A 23,806-nucleotide genomic window follows, 5' to 3' on the forward strand; every position below is an offset into this window, starting at 1 on the left:
AAGAGGTAGGAAAATGTAGTGACAGATGGAGAGAAAATGTGTGTGGGCAGGGGACAGTCAGCCACAGGGACATGCAGTGAATCTATTGTTTCCTAAAGGTGAGAGAGAGGGAGAATAAGAGAGAAAGGCAGAGAGAATGGAAGACAGAATAAGAGGTCGGGAGAGAGGCTGTGAAACGACATTCACCAGCTCTGAAAGACACAATACATTCAGCTATCAGGCTCATTATGAAAACCCTCCCTTTCACAATAGTATTAAAAGAGAGACAGTGGCAAAAGAGACAGCGCTTAAATTTAACTCCTCAAAGAAGAGAAGACACACAGAAAATGGAAAATGTGACAGAATTACAGTCACAGAAAATAGCCTCTGCTGAAAATCGATTCACACTTGACAATCAGCCAGATAAGGCAAAAATGACAGTCATGCTGTATCATTCAGTTGGAAAGAAAGGGATATTTGGTACCATGATGCATCATGGGATGGAAAAGTGGATCTGCCAGTCTTTCTAAACTATTACATCTTGACAATTACATCTCCTAAGATGAAATGACACACAGCGCCCCCTAATGGGAATGACATGTAATTTCAGATGCATCAAACGATCAAGAGCTATGCAAGAATACTAGCATACTGTTTAGTATATGCTGTATCATGATTAATATTTTTTAAATATAGCATGTTACAGTCAATGAGTGACAAAAAGGGGGGGAAAAATTAAAATTTTGCATCTTGATCCAATTTTGGACAAAAATGTCTTAAATCTTGGCTAGTCCAACTAAATAATGAGTAAAGAAAACGGTTGAAAAAATATAGCATGTTACAGTCAATGAGTGACAAAAAGGGGGGGAAAAATTAATTTTGCATCTTGATCCAATTTTGGACAAAAATGTCTTAAATCTTGGCTAGTCCAACTAAATAATGAGTAAAGAAAACGGTTGAAAGTCAAGTGCATTGTGGGATATACATTCAACATAGTGTTCCCTTGTTGTACACTTCACATTCTGGGAAAGTATTAGGTGATCTGGGTTCACATGAACACCAAAAAATTAAATAAAAAATGCATACCAGTATTATTATTGTCAACAAAAACAATCAAACTTTGTTTTCGCCAACTGAATTAAATCTGAAATAAAATGAAAAATTGCCGCATAGGCAACTAACTGAATAAAAAAAAAAAAAACTAATAAAAATGACAAAAGCACATAATAAAAGTGCTAAAACTTTAAAGGCAGAGTAAATGATTTTTCAAAAACACTTTAAAAACTGATTCGGGCCGAATCGCAAAACAAACTTGTAGCCAATCAGCAATAAGGGGCGTGTCTACTCGTGATGTGGAGGAGAGCGCGTTCAGTGCATGGGACGGACATTAGCCGAGCCGAGCGACAGAAAGATAGAGATGGCGGATAAAAAACAAAAGAGGAAAACGTCTGCGGAACGATAAGGCAAGAAGTAGGACCCGTGTAAATATCGGATCAGCTTTCCAGCGCTGGAGAGAACTCAAGGAGCGGAGGCCTGCGATCGGACGCCGAGGTTGCTTTTGTTTCTTCTCAATAGGTGAGTAACATTGTCTACAACAGCTAAAGTCTGCCTACACTGGACGCGATCAAACGACCGTTGAAAACCATTTGAAATTTGTGTCAGCACGTCATAAATAGAACCCGGCAGCAGTTTTCTGTCGGGGATTTGTTGCGCCGCGCCGCTCACGTCCGTAGACATGGTGTAACATTGGTTTTGCTTTGTTTCACAGAACTAATCGTTGCCTGGGTTGCGTACGTATATGTGGGGCGGAGCTATCAAAATAGGGGCAAGACCCTTTTGGGGTAGGGGCGTGTTTGTTTTGGTGATTTCAAATATCAACATTGGCTACCAGAAATCACTTACTCTGCCTTTAACTCAAATGAAAACACTAATGTAGCACTTATGAACTAATGTAGCATACTGTTTGCATAATTTACAATGTATAAGTAATAAGAGTAGTATGCTAATATGCTATTCTAAACTTATAAAAAAAAATAAAAAAAAAAGTTTACATTAAGTGGTTAAGGCTTTTAAAAAATTAATTAGTATTATCATAAATAATTACATAACGTCCACAGAGATGCCGAAATGTATCTGGCCTTATTTTGTAGCAACATAAATATAAATATATATATTTTTGGTTTTAATTCTGCATTAAAAAGCAACTAGATCAGTGGAAATGAGGGCCATCTACCACCTTTACAGGTATATTAGCATATGCATGTTAACATGGGCCTGGGAGTATTTCTAGTTTCTTAAAGGGGTCATATGATGCTGCTAAAAAGAACATTATTTTGTGTATTTGGTGTAATGAAATGTGTTTATGCGGTTTAAAGTTAAAAAAACACATTATTTTCCACATACTGTACATTATTGTTTCTCCTCTATGCCCCGCCTTTTGTACCCGACTCTATTAAACTATAAATTTAATTAACACAGGTAATAGAACGCCTCAGAAGCAAAATCTCAAAGGTTAAGAGTACACTTTTTACAATTACTCCCACTCACCTCAAATTAACCCTTAAATTCACCCTTAAATAATCCTTTCTACTTAATACAATGCTGTCCTGTCAGAATAGAACAGCTATCTGCATGCTACAGAAAACAAAAATGTGGGCTGCTGTGTCTCCCATTACTGTAGAGTAATTGTGTTTAAATGTGTACCTGCATTTCTTCTAGGGTGTTCGGGACAGTGTGAGCGGACAGATAAGAGAAAACAGCAGAGCGAGCGTCTATAGCTGTCAGACTGCTGATGCTGCAATAGTGTTCTGAACGGTACGGAACGCTGCAACCCACTTCACCAGCGCTTATTTGCATAAGGCAGACGTGGCCAATCAGTAACGGGTATGCAAATGAATGGAGTCATTGCCTTACACGAGAAAGGGAATAGAATATTTTGCTTTGTCAGAAAAAAAGTTAAACAAATCAAATGTCTAAGAACAGAATATTATGACAGAAAAATTATTGAACGTTTTCTACCTACTTTTCTCTACAATTCATTTAGGTTTCGCAGTGACTGTGATAAGTCCGCACAAAAGCAAATATTTATGTAAATTACAGAAAGCGGAGGCGCAAATAATCAAATGTTCCGCGGATAAAACTGCATTTCTAAGACTGGGTGATTTAGGTGATCCCAGAGAAAGGCACGAACTAGTCAAAATCAGCTATGATAACCATCTTCTAAGAGCAAACAAAATACACATCTAATCAAATGCAAAGTAAACATCGCTCCCCGCAGGACACAAAACAATTCCTAATTCATGAAACCGTTGTCAATCAGAATAAGAAAATGCAGCTTAGGGAACAGTCTATGCACAATTTTATCATTTGAAAACCTTATCTCTCCACCACCTCCCTCAATGCCTCTACCTCATTCCCTTTCAGGCTCTCATTTTGCTCTTCAACAATTTAATCAGAGCCGTAGCTCTGCCAGGTATATTGAGCTATAATTATAGCCTTGCCTTCTTATTAGTAGATGAGACTTTGATAATGAGCCCTCGGAGAGAATCCAAATGGAATTGCTTCTGGCCAAACAAGGCATCTATATGAGCTTAGCGCTCGTATCGCCCGTGTAAAAACGGGACGATTGCGGTGGAGATGCCGAATGGAGTTCAGACAGAAATTGCAGAAGACCAACAAGTTCATTAATTCAAGATTTGTTCCGTTTCCGTCCCACTAATGAGACATTTTCGCGCCCTGACTCAACCAACAGCACTTAGCCTACTCAGCGTCCTTGGCGTTCAACTCCAAAATATTGCTTCAGGAAGTTTGACTCACAAACATTCTGCTAAAACCCCCAAGTTATTTTCTTAGTCATTGCATCAGCATGTTCATTGACTCAGCTGACATCTTGCTTTTTCTAATCGAGCCTAGCGCTAGAAAATGACTCACCCAAAATACCTACTTGTGAAAGAAACAGCGTCTATCGAGAGCAGTGTTTATCTCACTTGTAACACTTAAAATAGCACATAATATTTACGGTTCTTGTCATACTTTTTACTCCGGTGAATACTCATTTTTGAGCAGGTGTATTTTTAATGTCAATTTCTGAGCTGACGTGCGCTTACCTGAAACAAGAAATGTTTAATTTCTGCACCACTACTGGCAACAAATGTAACTGCACCCTGTTTGTCTTGACTCTTGTGAATGGTGGCGGAGACAGACTTTCTGGGCCTTGAACGTGTCAGTCGCATTGCTGTCTGCAGGGTCAGAAAGCTCTCCGGATTTAATCAAAAATACCTTAATTTGTGTTCCGAAGATGAACGAAGGTCTTAGGGGTTCGGAATGACATGAGTAATTAAAGGTCCCCTGAAATGCTAAGAAACACGCAGCGTTACTCTGTGTTGACGTCATTTTAACTGAAACAGGAAGACAGGGCGGGACATATCAAGCAGCCCCGCCCCTTTTTAAAATAGCCAATAGAGTTCGTTCATATCACAGCTTGGGCTAGAGCCATTCAGAGCCGTTGAGCTCCGTAAAGCCACATTTAACAGGGTATGCCAGCCACAATCTCATCCATATTGCTGTAAAATATAGCATTCTGTGTAGAATTCAAATAGCTCCGAATCCGATACATTTTGTGGTCTGCGCCAACTCGCGCATGTCATCCGCTCCGTGCTATCGTGTCTCTGGACCGGAGCAGAGTGTGTGTGCGGTGCTTAGCGTGACACAGCGCGAAACCAGACTTCTTTTCTTCCTCAATGGAAAGCATATTTACACTGTTTGAATCGTTCCCTGTACACTATATAGTGCACTACGTGCCATTCACTGTACAGAAAATACTAATTCTGTGGACAAGTGACCGATTTCAGCCGCGGCTTCAGCGTCTATTTTATAGTGTAGGGGGCGGGCGCTTCGGATTCTAGAGAGCATTTGATTGGACAGAAAGTTTGATGAGAAGATGAAGTACGATGTGACGTCAAAAAATCGTTGAGCCGTTTTGGCGGAAGTGAAGAACTGCAAGCTTTGAATGCTTATATATTCTAAATGCGAATTTTGTCACTGTGCTTCTAGAGAGCATTTGATTGGACAGAAAGTTTCATGAGAAGCTGAAGTACGATGTGACGTCAAAAAAATCGTTGAGCCGTTTTGGCGGAAGTGACGAACTGCAAGCTTTGAATGCTTATATCTTCTAAATGCGAATTTTGTCACTGTTTTGGAGCACACTGCCTTATAGATAACCTTAAGACTAACATATTGATACTAACACCCAAAAAACTTTAATTTAGATTTCATGGGGACTTTAATGACAGAATTTAAATTTTTGGGTGAACTATAACTTTAAGTATCCTGACAACATAGTTTAAAGAGGTCATATGATGCTGCTAAAAAGAACATTATTTTGTGTATTTGGTGTAATGAAATGTGTTTATGCGATTTAAAGTAAAAAAAAACATTATTTTCCACATACTGTACATTATTTTTCTCCTCTATGCCCCGCCTTTCTGAAACGCTGGATTTGAGACTTTAGTCTTTGCAACTTTACAGATCTTCTTTATGTACCAAGAGCTTGTAACACTCCAAAGAGAAAGGAAAAATTGAAATCGCATCATATGACCCCTTTAAATATGTCACTTGCCGCAATTCTTTCGATTGGAGAAGATTTCTGTACAGCGTCATGGGAAATGCAGTTTTTCACCACAAGCAAAAATAATAAAGCAGATGGCTTCAACAAAAGCATATGCCATCGATTAACAACCTTGTAGCTCACAAAAGGACTGTCTTTGATGGTTTGTAGGTTATTGTTAAAAAAAAATCTCTATGGAGAAAATGAACAGGTTTTTACCTCCAGAACCCGACTGTCACACTCTATTATTAATTAATCATTGGTTTTACAGTTCTTTTGGGTGCCATAGTGGTACATCAGTAGTTTACCTTAAAAAAATGCTATTGGTTATTTCTACAAAGAACACACACTGAGCAATAATACAGTGGTGGCAATAATAATAGGGCATGTTGTGAGACTACATGAGGTAAGTGATAAAAAAAATATAAACACTAAAACAGTTATTAAATGAAAAAAAGAAAGAAAAAAAACTGTTTGCTCATCTGTGGTCTGCAGCTAATGGTAACAATGCTGCATTCAGTATATTTATAGAATGGTTGTCAAGCACACAGTTCAGTGTTGCAAAGGAAGGATACAAAGAACTTAGAGGGTGCTGCAGCAGTCTTCTGTCTTACTGAGAAGGCGTTTGGGTGGTGAGGGTCATTGTTCTTAGTCTACAAAGAGCCGGCGTGGGGCAGCTGAAACATAGATTCACCCTCTCCAACTATTAATTACTCAGGCAGTCATCCAGTAAGCTCCTTATCACACGCAGCTGCCACTTTCATCAGAGCTGTGCAGCATTAGTATCACTGCTGGATTGTTACCACAACTTCCCTGAGTCCTTCAGTTTGTTGTGTGTGTGTGTGTGTGATCATGCGGCAATGTTCTTTTAAGGTTACCTAACTCAGTTCAAGTCATACTCTATATGCGAAATCCAAAATTAATTTAGTTCTTGAATATTTGCATTTGCATATCCCATAGCAGTTCATATGAGTTAAAATTTTAGAAAAAAATTTGTCTTGAGCAAATTCTAGATTCCAAAGTGAATAGATTATATGCATCCAAAATAGAGCCTTGTTTATTAAATATTCAAAAGAGCTGTAATAAACCACAGGAACCATAACACAAAATGAGCATTTGCTGTCATGCTTTAACCAGTGTAAAGAGCTGCAATGCAGGAAATACACGGACAGTGCAAAATTAAGCCGCTTGAGATAAATATGCAAATATCCTCCTGGCATATTTAAAATGTAAACATCTTCGGTTAATAATATCACTGCTTCGCCTACCTACATTCTCTCTGTAATCCAAGAGCCACGTGATGCCTCGAGGACCCACATTTTTATCATTTTTTACTTTCCCCAACTTGTTAAAAATGCATGCTTGAATTCGCATTATGTCACTTTATGGCTTTCTTAAATGAGAATAACTTTAGCTTTAACCATATTTAGTTCACTTAAGCTGTGTTTTCTCTCTCTCAGTGGAAATGTAAATCCTCAGAGTGGCTGATACCCTCCACTCGGATCATTTGCTGAGTGCTGTGCAATTCCCATTTGTTTGCCTTTCAGTGATTGCACATTAATTACTGAAAGAGGCGATTAAACATCTCTTATTACACCAGGCCTCCTAGGCAGTCCCCACGAGCTGAGCCAGCAGAGCTTGAAAGGGCTCCAAACGCTTATTTACATCCTTCACAACAGTGCAAGTAGCCCAAGCCTAAGGTAAAGTTGCTGCTCTGGCTCTAAGGCCAAACATCTTTGACAAACCAAAGGATCAGTGAGAAAAAGATAAAGTGACAATTACAGTAAACTGCATAAGGGTCAATGACATACAAGTCTGTCCATAATACTCATATAGCAAAACAATATATATATTTTTTTTCTGGCCAAAACATATTTTAAATATATGCTAAATATATAATCTTAAAGGTTAAGCTTAATTAAATATATAATTTTGAAATTGCTATCATATACCAAAATATATTTTGGGGGCAAGAAAATAAATTTCCAATCTTACAATAATCTACATTTAGGTTTTATTCATTATTTATTTTTAATCCAATGTGTTTACACGTTACAGACAACAAATAGATTGTACGTCAAATGTGACGGGAATGTATTTTCTTGGACTTAAATGTATGGTGAGCAAAATATATTTGAAATACTTTTTAAAAAGTATATACATGATTAATATCTTTAAAATATAGATTCAAAAATTGTACAAAAATGGCCAAAAATATATATTGGCTGAAAATATATTACATAAATATATTTGGAACATATTTTAGCAAATATATTACAAGTATATACGAGTAAAGACAAATATTTTATAAATAAATAATAAATAATGCAATAAATAAATTAATGTTTGTTTAATAAGGTTTTGGAAAATATTTATACCATTTTCAATAAGTATTTAAAAATAATGACTCAAAAAATATAATGTGGCGTAGCCATCAAATAAAAAGTGTACTGTAAGTGTACACATCATAATCATTATTTTAAAAAAAGTTTCTAAATAAATAAGTTTAATTTACGTGTATATACACACACACACGCACGCAGCATTTACAATGTTTTTTAAGTAATAGATCTAGGTCTCACCCTGGTTTAGCAATAGCCTCCAATTAGTAGTTTTTGTTACCATGCATAGTGTTCTTTGGTCACTATTAAACTAAATGATTGCCAGCCTATAGTCATAATGTAAGCCGTTTGGCGTGAATTATGACCAAAAATCCATTTACTCTATGTAGCTTTACCTGCAGTATAAGGAGAACCGTGATTAGCGCTTTAAATGCTGCCAGACATGTGGGAGAGACAAGCCTCGTCCCTGCAGTGATTGACGTGACTCGTGTGGCTCTGAATGGCTTTGCTGTCACAGATAAAGGGCCACAGACGAGATCGAAGTGGACAGGCCGCTTTTGTCGTTAGAGAAACTCGCCTCAGCCGGTAAATGTGACGGGAATGTATTTTCTTGGACTTAAATGTATGGTGAGCAAAATATATTTGAAATACTTTTTAAAAAGTATATACATGATTAATATCTTTAAAATATAGATTCAAAAATTGTACAAAAATGGCCAAAAATATATATTGGCTGAAAATATATTACATAAATATATTTGGAACATATTTTAGCAAATATATTACAAGTATATACGAGTAAAGACAAATATTTTATAAATAAATAATAAATAATGCAATAAATAAATTAATGTTTGTTTAATAAGGTTTTGGAAAATATTTATACCATTTTCAATAAGTATTTAAAAATAATGACTCAAAAAATATAATGTGGCGTAGCCATCAAATAAAAAGTGTACTGTAAGTGTACACATCATAATCATTATTTTCAAAAAAGTTTCTAAATAAATAAGTTTAATTTACGTGTATATACACACACACACGCACGCAGCATTTACAATGTTTTTTAAGTAATAGATCTAGGTCTCACCCTGGTTTAGCAATAGCCTCCAATTAGTAGTTTTTGTTACCATGCATAGTGTTCTTTGGTCACTATTAAACTAAATGATTGCCAGCCTATAGTCATAATGTAAGCCGTTTGGCGTGAATTATGACCAAAAATCCATTTACTCTATGTAGCTTTACCTGCAGTATAAGGAGAACCGTGATTAGCGCTTTAAATGCTGCCAGACATGTGGGAGAGACAAGCCTCGTCCCTGCAGTGATTGACGTGACTCGTGTGGCTCTGAATGGCTTTGCTGTCACAGATAAAGGGCCACAGACGAGATCGAAGTGGACAGGCCGCTTTTGTCGTTAGAGAAACTCGCCTCAGCCGGTCTGACAGCCTGCCCTCCCGGACAGTCCACAAGTCAGGCCGATGAAAGACACCTTGGCAGGTAGAGATGTGAGTGAATGGATCCCCTCAAGGGAAGGGAATAGAAACAAGGGACGGCACCTTAATATCCAAAGCTGGAAATACGGCTCGAAATGTGCTTAAACTAGAGTTATGGGACATAATGGATTTTACAACGATAATAAAAGCCGCTCCATCAATGCCAGGAATGATTTTGTAGCGGAGGAAGTTTTGGTTGCAGTGGAGAACTAAAATAAAGGGGGAGTGCTGCCCTCTAGTGGACAGGACATGAAACGCTAAGCAAAGCTAGGCTAGCAAGGTCATAGGTATTGTTTACAGGCAAAAAATGAGACTCTACACACGATATTAAGCCATTTTATCATTTTTTTTTAAAATGATCAAATGTTTCTTAGTTTTTATTAGATTAGATTCAGTGTGTAACCCACAAAAAATGAGTCCTTCAAAGCGTTAAACCATTATAATGATGGTTATTTTACATGTTATGCTAAATAAAATAATCAGGAAGAAAAGAAAATAAGTAGAATGTTTGAAGCGAATTATTTTTGTTACAGTAATGAATGAAAATATACAGTACATCTGGCAAATATGGAGTTGTTTAGTGTTGTATAAGTAGGAAAAGAAGTCAACATCTTATTTGTTATGATGATGCACACAATGAATATTACACAATTTTCTCACATAGGTTCACTACAGTTGAAGCACAATATCTTACAGTTTTTAGCATAATGTCCTCCATTGTTGGCCAAAAAAGGGTGATTCAATTGATATAAAAATATGAAAAGAAAATACTTTAAAAAGGAACAATTACATGATAGATATTTGCACATCCCCTGCACCACTGAAGTTAAACGGAAAGGACAACGTTTATTTAAACACAAATCAAACAGTAGTGGCATTTGTAATAATTTACACAACACATTATGTAATTTTCAAAATCCGATTATGTACCTTGATTCATTCTGCAAATGGGCCTCAACCAAAACAACAAAAGGTTTGTAAAGTACATTGAAAGGTAGCATCTATTTAATGGGATACTTCTGCTGTGATTAACCTTTTTACAATAGATTTCCATCCTATAACTGCCCAAAGAAAATATGCGACTTACTTGACATACAAAGCCCTTATGAATCATATGTACGGACTACATGCATTAGACTCATTCTCTTAAGAGCACATGCCAATGTTACTTCTGTAATACCGTACTTGCTTAGTTATAGCGAATTTATGTCTTATTAAGATAGTATGCTACAAATTTAATTAGATTTTATATGATCAATATATTCTAAATCAAATTTCAAGTTAATTTTGGTGTATGCTGCATATTTTATTTCATATATATATGTTTTGGTACCTTTTATAAGACAATAAAATATGTAGTTATAGTTACTCTTTCAGTAGTTACAAAACTGCTAGTAGAAATATGAATCCCTCCATCCATTCATCATTTATCAATCTCTTTGTCCACTAAACCTTTATGGCTATCTTCCCACGTCAAACCTAAACTCTCAAAACATTATAGTTAACTCTTCCAGTAGTTACAAAAAGGCTAGTAAAAATATGAATCCCTTCATCTATTCATCATTTATCAATCTCTTTGTCCACTAAACCTTTATGGCTATCTTCCCACGTCAAACCTAAACGTTTCATGCCTTTCATGAACAGTTGTGCATCGTGAAACACTTTATTACAGCATAAACTATGGCATTTTTAAAAAAAGAAAAAGCTTATACAATTTTTGTTTGCATTGTGACTACAGTAAATACAGTAAAGGATGTCAGATCCCTCCAAATGTTTGATTTCTTTTACATCATTCATAGTCATCGTCGCTTTTTTTTACGTAAGCTGTACAGAGTGCACGAAAAGAATCGCCTGCAATAATATTTGTTTCTTTAAAAAATGCATGAATGAGAGCAAAAGACACAGATAGGCATCGATGAAGCAAGGAAAGCCCAAGACGGAAAAAAATACATTTTAGTTTTTTGTTATTAGTAACTTGGGTGTTTAAAACACACATAAAACCACCTGCATTAGATACAACACTTCTTAGTTTGAAAAGGCTTTAAGAAAACACAGTTTTGGCCAGTGAGGCAACCTGTTGTTTGTTTGTGGTGATTTACCCTCACTGTAGACGTTGATTAATAACGGGTGCTGCATCTCGCTTAGGCTGGCAGGTGAGTTTGTGGCTTTGAGAGGTGGTTGGCTGTTCGGCCAGTTTGTGGCTTGTGGGTCTGGTTGGCTGTTCGGCCGAGCGTCGTGGTCGGTTGGGGCCGCTGAATCTGAAATTTCAGAGTAGGCGACGATTCTTTTTGGTGGTTCAAACCCTGAAAGATAAAACCACATAGCAGCTTCTTAAAGGAACAGTGCATCCTCATGTCATCCCAAACCTATTCCAAAATACAGGTTTGAAACAATATGAGGGTGAGTAAAAAAAACTAAAATAATAAAAACAACAACAACAGAATTTAATTTTTTTATATTGCCTTGTATGGACAAGTATTTGATTATATAAGTTCAAAAATAATTATAATGTAAAATCAAGAGTTAAGAATTAAATTAAGAATTAAATTAATAATAAATGTACAATTATAATTTAATTATTTATTTACTTAATTAAAAAAAAAATTAATTAGCAGTTAAAAAAACATTTAAGCTGAATTTTCAGCATAATTACTCCAGTCTTCAGTGTCACGTGATTCTTCAGAAATCATTCTAATATGCCGAGTTGGTGCTCAATAAACATTTATTATAATTATCAATATTGAAAACAGTTTTTGCTGCTTAATACATCTGTGGAAACTGTGATACACTACCATTTAAAAGTCTGGTAAGATTGAAAAAAAAAAAAAGCAGCAAAAATTGTTTCCAGCATTGATTATAATAATAAGAACCATTATTAATTGAGCACCAACAATAATCCTTTAACTGAGCACCAAATCAGCATATTTTAATGATTTCTAAAGGATCCAGACACTGAAGACTAGAGTAATGGCTGCTGAAAATTTATTTATTTTAAATTGTATTCATATTTCAAAATATAACTTTTTGTACTTAATTTTTGATTAAAAAATGCTTAAAAAAAGATTACTTTTGAAAAATTATTTAAAAAAACGTAATTATTCTAAACATTTGATCATTAGTGTATCCAATTATTGTTTTTTATAATTTTCCAAGAAATGTAATTTTTTAAAATTTATAATCAGCTCATGTGGCTGTGTAAATGGCTAATAATCTAAAACTCCAAAGTACCCTGGTAAATAACTGTCTGCTCAACATCAGAAGGGACTCCAATTCAGCAGATGGTCTCCAGGTGACACTGGTTCTGTAAGAAATTTTCAAGCGAAAGAAAATGACATTCACTTTTAAGATAACACAACAGAGACAATCCAGATGAATAAAGGTTGGTTGTTGATTCTTTGAGAACAATAACAAGATGTGAAGGTAATGAGGTCACAATACCAGAGATGTGTTAGGAGTCATCGGGTAGGGTTAGTCACGCTGGAGGAACTGTATATAGAAACAGAGCTTGCCTTTACCGTGTCATTCCACTGATGTGGAAGGTCCTCTGGCTCTGGAGGGTAGGACATCCAAGACGGGCTCCGGTAGGAGGACGGTGGAGACAGGACGAAGTAGTCCGAGTAGCCGGGCCGGTTGGCAGATATGGCATATACTGCTGTCATTGGGTTTCCTGTAAACGTTGAAAGGCAGATACAAATGTTTTTTGACATCTTTGGAAACCAAAAATCTCCCAAATTGATACAAAATGTGGTATTATAATAACATTTACCAAAACACACTGACCTGAGTAGCTTGTCATAGACTCGTCGACAGTGACAGCAGGGAAAGGAGCTCGGTTGATTGGCAGGTAGGGGGTGCCATTGTGCTGACTCATTTCTGAGGCCTCAGAGACACAAGGCTTCAGATTCATGTCTGGTGTGGAGCTACAAGAAGAGATGAAGTCTTGTTATAATGTGATCAAACCACCAGGGGGCAACGCTGGCCGGCATCGCCTCAGAGCCGCATAACACACCTCAATGCAGTCAGCAGCACTGACAACCATGCAAAGCACCTTTAATGCATGCCAGCCACAGCATCTCAGAGGAAAAAATCTTATTTAAATATACATGAGGCTCATCTCAATAACGCTGGCAATGTGATGCTGTAATGCTATGTGCTATGACACTGTCAGGGAGGAAAAATGTGCAAAAAACCTTGTCGTTGGGACAGTACCGTCCCTCAGATGTTCATAAACATCAGCTGGAAATGTATTTCTACCAAATCTACCTCTAAAGCGCAAAGTGACAGTCAATGATCATCAGAGAAACTGATAAAGCAGTTAAGAAAAAATTTATTAATTAAAAAAGTTAAATCAATAGATATAATTTGAAAAAAGTCAAATCAATATATCATCATTATTCACATGTGGGTAAGTATTTGCTATTAGATTTATTTATATATATTTAAAAATTTTGATAAACAAGCAAACTAAATATTTTACTAATTACTAATTGAAAAATATTGCTGAATAAAAATAGAAAATAATTAAAATAATTCTGTTAATTTCTCATAACAAAATGACTAATTAATGCATTTTTAATTTGTTCAAATTGAGGATCGTTGATTCTTAATTTATCTACATGCTAAATGTTCATTTCTTGATTGATTAGTTCTTTTCTAAATTTGATTTATAATTTTTTTTTCTCCAAATGATCACTGACACATTTGGCCTGCCATAAATGGATACATATATTATGTACCTTTTAGGTAGATATGATACAAAACCACACTAAAACACAACAAAACAAAATGTACAAAAATCCAAATACGAGTATGAACATGTATTTTAAGGTTTCTCTCACCATTTTAGAGAAGTATATAATTAATATAAAATACATCTATATAATTAAAATACGAAAAATTATTTTGTGCAAATGCTTTTAATTTATAATATAATATAATATAATAATATAACACAAAAATTAAATACAAAAGATTATTTTGCACCAATGTGAGCAAATGCTATCAAATTTATAATATAATAAAATATAAAACAAAAATAAAATATATATTTAAGTTTAGTTATATATTTTTTAATTAATTTTATGCTTGATTTTGTAGCATGCACTTAAACAATGCTATCAATATATTAATATAATATAATAACAAAAATAAAACACACATATTTAAGTTTAGTTATATATTTTTAAATGAATTTTTTGCTTGATTTTGTAGCATGTACTTAATGCTATCAATGTAATATAATAGAATAGAATATAATATAACACAGAGATAACATATATATTTAAGTTTAGTTATTTTTTTAAATTAATTTTATGCTTGATTTTGTAGCATGCACTTAAACAATGCTATCAATATATTAATATAATATAATAACAAAAATAAAACACACACATATTTAAGTTTAGTTATATATTTTTTAATGAATTTTTTGCTTGATTTTGTAGCATGTACTTAATGCTATCAATGTAATATAATAGAATAGAATATAACACAGAGATAGCATATATATTTAAGTTTAGTTATTTAAAAAAAAATTATTTTATGCTTGATTTTGTAGCATGCACTTAAACAATGCTATCAATATAATATAATATTATATAATAAAATATAATGCAAGGTATTTTGAGGTTTCTCTCACCATCTTAGTGAAGTTCCAGGTGGGGCTCCACCTCTTGGAGGGATGAGGGGTGGCGGGGAACCCAAACCCATATCAGGCAGCTGGGTAAACCTGAACCCCTGCAGAGCCAAGCACAATCACCAGTGAACTTTCTAAATACTTATATGGTGACATGTATCAACATATCACCCTATATGCCCAAAATACAAACAATCAAATGAACTGCAAACATGAGTGGCGTTGAAGACTGGCACTCACTGGTTTGGGGAGGCTACACTGGTGCATATCCGGCCCAAAGGAGGAGCCGCGCTGTAGAGCTCCACTGGGGTGGTTCATAGTCCCAGGTGCGCTGGTAACTCCGTCCAGGTAAGGGCTACCGTGGCTGGGGTTGTACGGACTGTGAGGGTGGTGGTGATGGTGGTGGTGGTTGCTCGGGGTTGGCTCGGCAGAGGCCAAACCAAAGGCGTTGTCCAAGAGGAGGTGCATCTGCTGCCTCACTTCATCGATCGAAGGCTGCGAGCTCAGGGTGGACGAGTCGGAGTGGCCTTTGACCTGGTGACCACCACCGAAACCCAAGGAACTTAGAAGGCGGTCCACATCTGTCTCTTCAAATGGCTCGGGCTCACCCTGAGGTGGGTTCAGTGATGAGACATCATCAAATAACTAGTTAAATAATCTACTCATTTTTTGTTAAAACTTTTCAGGTTGAGATGTTTCAAAGTGCTGAAACTTTCCATTAATTTCCAGTTTTAATTAAGATTTTAAATCACTTTTTTTTTTTTAGAGAAGACTTCTGGATACTTTTGTAGGTCAACTGCATTGCAAATGCTCTGAAAACTCAGCACTTTTAAAATCTCAGCACAATCACGGCTATTATCCAATATCACATTTCCAATCTAAATCTAGGAAACGAAATATTATGTTAATTACTAATATATATATATAAAAAAAAAACATATTTTAGTTTCCCTCTAATGTCTGTACCCTTAAACATCAGTTGAAAATGTATTTCTACCATACCTTGGCAATGTGATCATCAATAATGTGACAATTGAGAAACTGATTTCTATTAAGAAAAAAATAAATCAATATACTAATTGAAAAAAGATAAATACATTTATAAATAAATGATATTAACATGTCAATATAGAATTTGCTATTTGTTAAAAAAATGTTTAACATATTTCAAAAATATTTTATTCATAAAAATGTAGATAAATATGCAAATAAAAGCTAAATATTTTACCAATTACTACTACAGAAATGTTAGTGATAAAACTAAAAACAATGAAAATTATATTTTTAATTTCTCATTACAAGATACATTTTTTTCATTTGTACAAATGTAAGAGATTCTTAATTTATCTACATGCTAAATTTTTTTATTATTGGTTTATAATAGTTTTCTATTGATTAATCGATTATTCAGTTGAATTATTGATTTCTTAAATGTTTTTTATTATTATTTACAGCCACATGATTATTTACAGTCAGATATGATACATTATATATATATTCTAGTGCTGTCAAACGATTAATCGCGATTAATCGCATCCAAAATAAAAGCTTTTGTTTACATTGTATATGCATGTGTACTGTGTATATTTATTATGTATATATAAATACACACACATACAGTACATATTTTGAAAATGTTTACATGTTTATACATTTATATATTATATATAAATATATTTAATATATAAACAAACACATTTTTCGTAAACATACACATGCATTGTTTGTATTTATATATACATAATCAGTATACACGCATATATTATGTAAACAAAAACTTTTATTTTGGATGTGATTAATCGCGATTAATCGTTTGACAGCACTAATATATTCACATCCAAAATAAAAGTTTGTGTTTACATAATATACAGTATGTGTGTGTGTGTGTGTGTATATATATATATATATATATATATATATATATACACATATAAACGTTTAATATTACGTTCAATAATGCTGTTTCATGATGACGTGGGCAAAATTCAGGGTTAGAGCACCGGCTACCATCATCTCAAGCTCTTTACCGTCATACACTGGGTTTAAAGTTAAAGCTAAAGGTAATCGCCTTCATTTAAGCCTCAAAGCAAACTTGAGCTGAGAGTCATTACTAAAGCAAAAAGAACCTCTGCCGGCTCCCTGAACTGTGAATGACATGCGGCGTGTGGAAAGACTACAGCACAAGACTTTATATCAGGGATTTAGGGTCCCATGATTCAAGAGGCTAGCCAAGAGGCTAGCAGCGCTTACATCGTAGCCGCTGTTGCGGATGCCCCTCCTAGATCTCTCCCTCATGACCAGCATGTCCATCTCTGTCTCTACAGGGCTCGGGGTGTTCAGAGACTGCCTGCTCCAGTATGCAGGTTCCCTGTGGGAGTCACTGTTGAAAAGTTCAGTATTGTCTTACGAATCAACATGGTTATTGCAGTCATGGTTAATTTTACATTGTGGTTTATTTTTATTCTTATACACAATGAAATATTGATTTCCAAACACTGGAGAAGAGCTCATTAAAGAGCTCTTTATTCATGCCATAGGGAGAGTTTACCAAGAATGAATGGTGTTGTTTATTTGCATGAACTGTTATTTTAGCACACAATTCAATAAAACGAATTATGCAAAGGCACAAACTTTGTAGAAAATTTTATATGTATACATAACTGTTGAAAAGTATGAGTTGGTTTGATTATTTTAAAGAAATTAATACATTTATTCTGCAATCATCTATTAAATTGATCAAAAGTTACAGTAAAGACATTTATAATGTTACAAACATTTTCTATTTAATTAAAATATACTTTTGGAACTTTCTGTTTATCAGACAATCCCGGAAAAAAAAGGACTGGAGTAATGATGCTGAAAAAAATTCAACTGCATCACAGGAATAAATTACATTTGAAAATATATTAAAATAGAAAAAAGTTATTGTAAATGGCAAATTAATTGAAATTTCACAATATTGCTATTTTTACTATATTTTTGATCAAACAAATGCAGCCTTGGTAAGCATAAGAAACTTCCATCACAATCATAAGAATTATATATGAATTAATAATAAAATAATAAATATAAATAATAGAAAAATAATAAAAAACAAAGTATGCTATATTTATTTAGCACCATTTTTTATTATTATTTTTATAACATAATTGCTTACATTTACTTATGTTTTTTAATGAACTGTGTAAATGAACAAAACTATCAACAATATTATATTAATATTAATATTAAATTGTTTTACATTTTTCCTAAAAACAAAGTTTTGCCAAGTTTTGCAAGAAAATAAAATGAAAAAAAGTAAATAAATAAATTCTTTATATATAAATATAAATATTATATTATATTATTTTATTTTGCAAATGTGCCTTACCTGTTTAGTAAATTTGCCCCCTGATTTTAGCACATATACACTGTATCTGAATCAATTCCACTTTTCATTTTCCTTTTTGATTCTGTATCTAGGAAAATGCAATTGGCTTAATTTCCTCAAAATATTTTGGGATGACTAAGAACAGGGATTTAATCTCCGCCTACCTCCTGCGGTACTTTACGTAAGTGGAGGGTTTCCTGTCCTCCTTCGGCCCCCTCAGATCTTCCAGGTCCAGGGAAGCGTTCTCTCGCCTCAGCCGGTCTCGATGGCTGTACATGTGGCCGCTGCCGCTAGTGACCGGCCCGTCACTGTAACCTTTCCTTTTAGCTTTTAACCTCAGTTTATTCCGGTAATGCTCGATGTCCGACTTCTGCTTCAGTCCCACGTTGACCTGCAGGTGAAAATCTGATGTTATTTATTTACTCCTTTTGTGCTACTCAGCTGACCGTAAGTGAGTCTAAATAGAATCCTTTTTTGCTGATCTAGAGGGAAAATGTGTGGAAAAGATTCTGTGTGGGTTTGCCCAGTAAACTGACAAGCACTCAAAACAGGTAAAAATCAATCAAGAATAAAAGCCTCTTAATGAGGTGGCCCATCTCCACACAGTGACAGCGAGCTCACCTCTCCGTTCAGGATGACAGAGTCTTGGCTGTGATTGGAGGAGTCAGGATAGGAATAGTTGAGTGGGGCAGCCATAGGCTTGATGGTGATGAGGCGTAGAGAGCCAGTTAGAGAGTCATAATGGTCTGCAAACAGACACAGGAGACTCGTGCAGTCATAAAATTACAGCAGGAGGGTAAAAAGGGGATCAGCAAAGAGAGCAGCTGTAAATACTCAAAAACAGAGTCTGACACTAGCCACTGGTGCACATTATACTGAGCAATCACTTATTTATGAGTTTGGGGGTTTAATGGTGTGTGAGATATCTTGGATGGCGAAGCTCCTGTATTTAAAAAAAATTGTATGAAAATATTACTGTGTCGTTGTTTTAAGGCTTTCAATACCCTCATAAAACATTTATGAGAACTAAATACTTGTTACATATTCAATTGCAGGACTGATGTTTCTTAACATTTGTGACCCTGGACCACAAAACCAGTCTTAAGTCGCTTGGGTATATTTGTAGCAATAGCCAACAATACATGGAATGGGTCAAAATTATCGATTTTTCTTTTATGCCAAAAATCATTAGGATATTCAGTAAAGATCATGTTCCATGAAGATATTTTGTGAATTTCCTATCGTAAATATTAAAAACTTAATTTTTGATTACAAAAGTTCAAACATTTTATTAAAGAAATTACATATACATTACTGTTCAAAAGTTTTGGGTCAGTAAGATTTTTTAAAGAAATTAATACATTTATTCAGCAAGGACGATCAAAAGTGACAGAAAATAATTGAGAAAGTTTACAAATATTTATATTTCAAGTAAATTATGTTTTTTTTTATTCTATTCATCAATGAATGTATCACAGTTCCCACAATAATATAATATAATAATTTTTAATACTTACAAATGTTTCTAATTGCACAAATGTTTAACATTTAAGTTCTCATGAGTTATAAATATTATTATATTTTTAGATTAATCTTAATTTTTCTTAAAATATCCAAACATATCTTATGCAATTTTACTTTTAAAGTAAATTTAGTATTTTTAATTGTATAAATAAATATATGTATATAAAATGTTTTTTTTCCTGGAAAACAAGACAAAAATACTGATTTCAGAAACTTAAAAATGTATTTAAGAAGAACATTTCTTAACTAGATCCAGCGTTCCTGATTGTAATTATGGGCTTCATAAATGGGTTATGATCCTAAGGAATGTAAATTGTGTTGCTCCTTTTATCTCTGTGTCTTTCTCACCATTTCTCATATGCTGCTCTTCTTTGGGTGCTTTCTGTGCCGTTGATCTCCGAGCTGTGGAGCTTCTGCCCGTGTTCAGCTTCCCAGATTCGTTGCTTGAAACAGAGCCGTCCTCGCTTGGCAACCTGCTGCGGGTAGCCATGGCAACAGAGGCAATGGTTAGTTTGCTGCATGCAGTATGATGCAGGGTTAACAGTTGCCTTGCAGGGCCCTCTGGCCTCTGTTAACCTGCATTAAATTGCAGTGGTGTCATTTAGCAGACATCACCGTAGGGTGAGCATCCACTCATCATGTTTTGTTCCATTTAAACGAATGTTCAACAACAGGACGAATCCTGAACAACAACCACAATGAGCCACAGACCACATATCAGAATGCACATCATGTGCCGGCGAGAGTTCTAACACATCACTACTGGAAAGATTGTTGGCAAGCATATCACATTAACACTGACTTGCTAGGACAAAGGAAATCTACAGACCATTTGTTTATGGCATATAACTAATGGTGTGTACACCAGTGGCATTCCGTCCATATAAGCTGCGAATGCTTCGCATACCCAGGCCATTTGAGAGAATAAGTTCACGGGATAATTCATATAAACATGATTATAAATTGATCCCTTGTCATTTGAAATGTAACTTAAAGCTTAAAGAGTTAGGAATAAGTATGTAAAATTATTTATTTGCCAAACGGCAGTAATTTTCTCTAAATCTACGTCAGTTATGGTTGCTTCCGGGCGAGCGGATTCTCCGCAGCTTTCTCGCCTCCGCTCTGTTGCTATGACTCTTCAGGATTGTAGCGCGTTCTCAGTGATTTCCTGGTCTACGGCTGATTTAATGCGTTAGGTAAGCTGTCCGCGAAGCGCTCGCCCAAGCTGAAAAATGTGCTGTTGCTGTCAGATCTCGATTGCCGAAAATCAAATTGTGTTCGATGTAAAACCAACTCGACTAAATCAAAAGAAAAAAACAATGTTACTGTATATTTTTGTTTTCTCAAGCAAAGCAAATTTTAAAAGTCCACTGAAAACATATCTTTGAATTTCCATTTACAAATAAGGTAGGAAATGTGCATACTTTTAAATCGACACCTGCCACAGTGTTTCTTATTTGTCATCTGTGATCCCTTTTGAGTGTCCTAAAAACCGATGGGGGGGTCTTATCACTCAGCATACCCAGTTAAAAAAGTCACCGCTCGCCACTGGTGTACACCTAAAGTGTCTAATTATTTGCGTGAGTAAATTACATCTACTCACAAAGATTCGCAAAGATGCGAATTCGCGCCGGGTGATGCGTTTGCCGTGATATTGGCCTCAAATGTCTTCGATGCAAGTTGAAACATTTCAACTCGAGTGGAAACTTCGCATGCCGTGTTGTCTCGCAAGCCAATCAGAGAAAAGCTCATTGACATGTCCGGTTGTATTAGAAAACATTTTTTATTGTTTTTAATGTTTTTATTCACACGAGTGATGCGGAAAAAAATGTGATGCAAATATTTGCTTTGCTTTTGGTGTGCACACACCATTACTCGCTCTAGATTACTCACAGGATGTTTTTCACGCCATTCGCACAAATAAAAACATTCAGTAAAAACAATAAAAACGTTTTCTGATAAAACCTGGACATGTCAATAAGCTTTTCTCAGATTGGCTTGTGCAACAACGTGTCATGAGAAGTTTCTGCTTGAGTTGAAATTTTTCAACTTGCACGGAAGATGCGATTGATGAGAATATCGTGCCTTCACGGCAAACGCATCGCCCGGTGCGAATTTGTGTCTATTTGCATCTTTACATTGACTTTGTATGTAATCTACTCACACAAATAATTAAATGAGCTTTTAGTGTGCACACACCATAAAAAGCAATAGGAATATTCCATATTCTGATACAACTGTATGTGTCAATAAGCTTTGATTTGCTTGTGCGTCAATGCGTCATGCGAAATTCCCGCTCGAGTTGAAATTTTTCAACTTGCGCAGAAGACATGTTTGAAGGGAATATTGTGCGTTTGCGGCAATCGCGTAGCACACTTTTCATTATTCGCGCCACCCCATGGGAACTCACATCTATTTGCGTCTTTGCATTGACTTTGTATGTAATCTACTTGTGCGAATAATGAAATTAGCTTTTGGTGTGCACACACCATAAGAAGAAGATAGATTATTTTTTAAATAATGAGTTGCTCACAATAACATAATACATTTATATTCATATATGTATTCGTGTATGAAATTCTCAGTAAATCTGTTTTACTCAGAAAAACATAAATAAAGTGAGCTCGAAATGGGGTTCTACATTGATTTTATACTTTAATTGTAGATTATAACATCCATAAAGCTCAGGAAACCATAAAAACAATTACCTATAATTACAGAAACAAGGACTATTTCATTTTCACATCAAAATAAAAGCTTCAGCCGAAACCCATCTCTCTCTAAGAAGAAGGTAATAAGGCACAGTCAACAAAATATGAATATTACATAAAATCTGCTAATCTCTCAGGCATGCGTGCCAACAATCTGCCATGTACATAACACCCAGCCCCGCTGGACTCGCAACCGCCACTGCCGCACCAACTCACGCACACGTCTTCTAGGTCGAGCGTTGCCCAAGCTGCCTATGGGCACACTGAATCATACATGATTCTGTAGCTGTGAGTGTACTTAGCTTCTCTGCATGCATCTCTGTCTGTCTCTGCCAGGTTTAAATGCTCGTGTATTTACCGCATTTGCATTTCCAAATAATTATTTCCCCACCCCTGCTCTCTGCAGGCTCATTTCCTTTTAATCGAGCCACTCAGGAGAGATAACAAACGGCAGAATACATTTGTATTCCAACTAATAAGCGCGGATGTTAATAGAGAAAGAGCGAGAGAAGGAGAAACAATGAGAGGGAGAGGAACGCTAAGCCACACTGCAACCATTTCAAGGATCAGTGCTTTTTTCTCTGTCGCATTGTCCCACGTACGACGCAAAGGCATATTTACGATCCCACGGCCCACAGAGAGAGGTTAAGTAACCCAGAGATGCGGGGTGGTGAGTTTTAATGACCTTGAAGGGCCGCTTTTGCAATGAGAGCATCGTGCGAACTGAACGCTGATCAAATTTCCTACCGTCTTTCATCTGCATTTTTATGCGGGATCAGAAAAGGACCTTGGGAGGTTTGTGAAGGCTCTTTGTGAAGAAAAAAGAAATTTCTCGGAAGCAATGGGGACAAAGAATAACACACTAAAAAATGTATCTAAAGAATCAAGTGCTTTAAATCCATTGAACACTTTATGATTTGATCTGTCCTTTACATTTTTTGCTTGTTCGATACAACCCCGATGAGACACGTGATAGTCTGAATATATAATATATACATATGAGTTATGACTTTGGTCCCAAATAAACAGCACTGACTGGCCACTTGTGTTACATAACATAATTTTTAACATGCAAATTTGAAATATGACCCGAAATATAAACCCAAGCAAGTCATTATGCAAATTTTCAATGATATTTTGATACTTTG

At 35.4% G+C, this 23,806-nt stretch overlaps 1 protein-coding gene and 1 long non-coding RNA gene across 2 annotated transcripts in view; both read right to left on the minus strand.

Moving 5' to 3' along the window:
• Nucleotides 1–10,088: 10,088 nt before the first annotated feature.
• LOC107745931 (uncharacterized) lies at nucleotides 10,089–11,592 on the minus strand. The gene is made up of 2 exons (XR_001640640.1): nucleotides 11,035–11,592; nucleotides 10,089–10,897 (listed from the first exon to the last, which is right to left on the minus strand). It is a non-coding gene; the product is annotated as an uncharacterized LOC107745931 (long non-coding RNA).
• Nucleotides 11,593–11,616: 24 nt separating this feature from the next.
• LOC107745930 (UPF0606 protein KIAA1549L-like) overlaps nucleotides 11,617–23,806 on the minus strand; it is a gene marked incomplete at its 5' end in the record, with an annotated part of 33,811 nt that continues 21,621 nt past the window's right edge. The window contains 10 exons of the mRNA XM_016559968.1: nucleotides 11,617–11,721; nucleotides 12,647–12,719; nucleotides 12,928–13,085; nucleotides 13,199–13,338; nucleotides 15,057–15,154; nucleotides 15,294–15,662; nucleotides 17,304–17,433; nucleotides 18,588–18,814; nucleotides 19,045–19,169; nucleotides 20,296–20,423. Of these exons, the coding sequence (XP_016415454.1) occupies nucleotides 12,690–12,719; nucleotides 12,928–13,085; nucleotides 13,199–13,338; nucleotides 15,057–15,154; nucleotides 15,294–15,662; nucleotides 17,304–17,433; nucleotides 18,588–18,814; nucleotides 19,045–19,169; nucleotides 20,296–20,423 (1,405 nt within the window). The remainder of the gene's footprint in view (nucleotides 11,722–12,646; nucleotides 12,720–12,927; nucleotides 13,086–13,198; nucleotides 13,339–15,056; nucleotides 15,155–15,293; nucleotides 15,663–17,303; nucleotides 17,434–18,587; nucleotides 18,815–19,044; nucleotides 19,170–20,295; nucleotides 20,424–23,806) is intronic.

This window comes from Sinocyclocheilus rhinocerous, unplaced genomic scaffold (assembly GCF_001515625.1).
Source record: "Sinocyclocheilus rhinocerous isolate Xijiao unplaced genomic scaffold, SAMN03320098_v1.1 scaffold2183, whole genome shotgun sequence".
NCBI lineage: Eukaryota > Metazoa > Chordata > Actinopteri > Cypriniformes > Cyprinidae > Sinocyclocheilus > Sinocyclocheilus rhinocerous.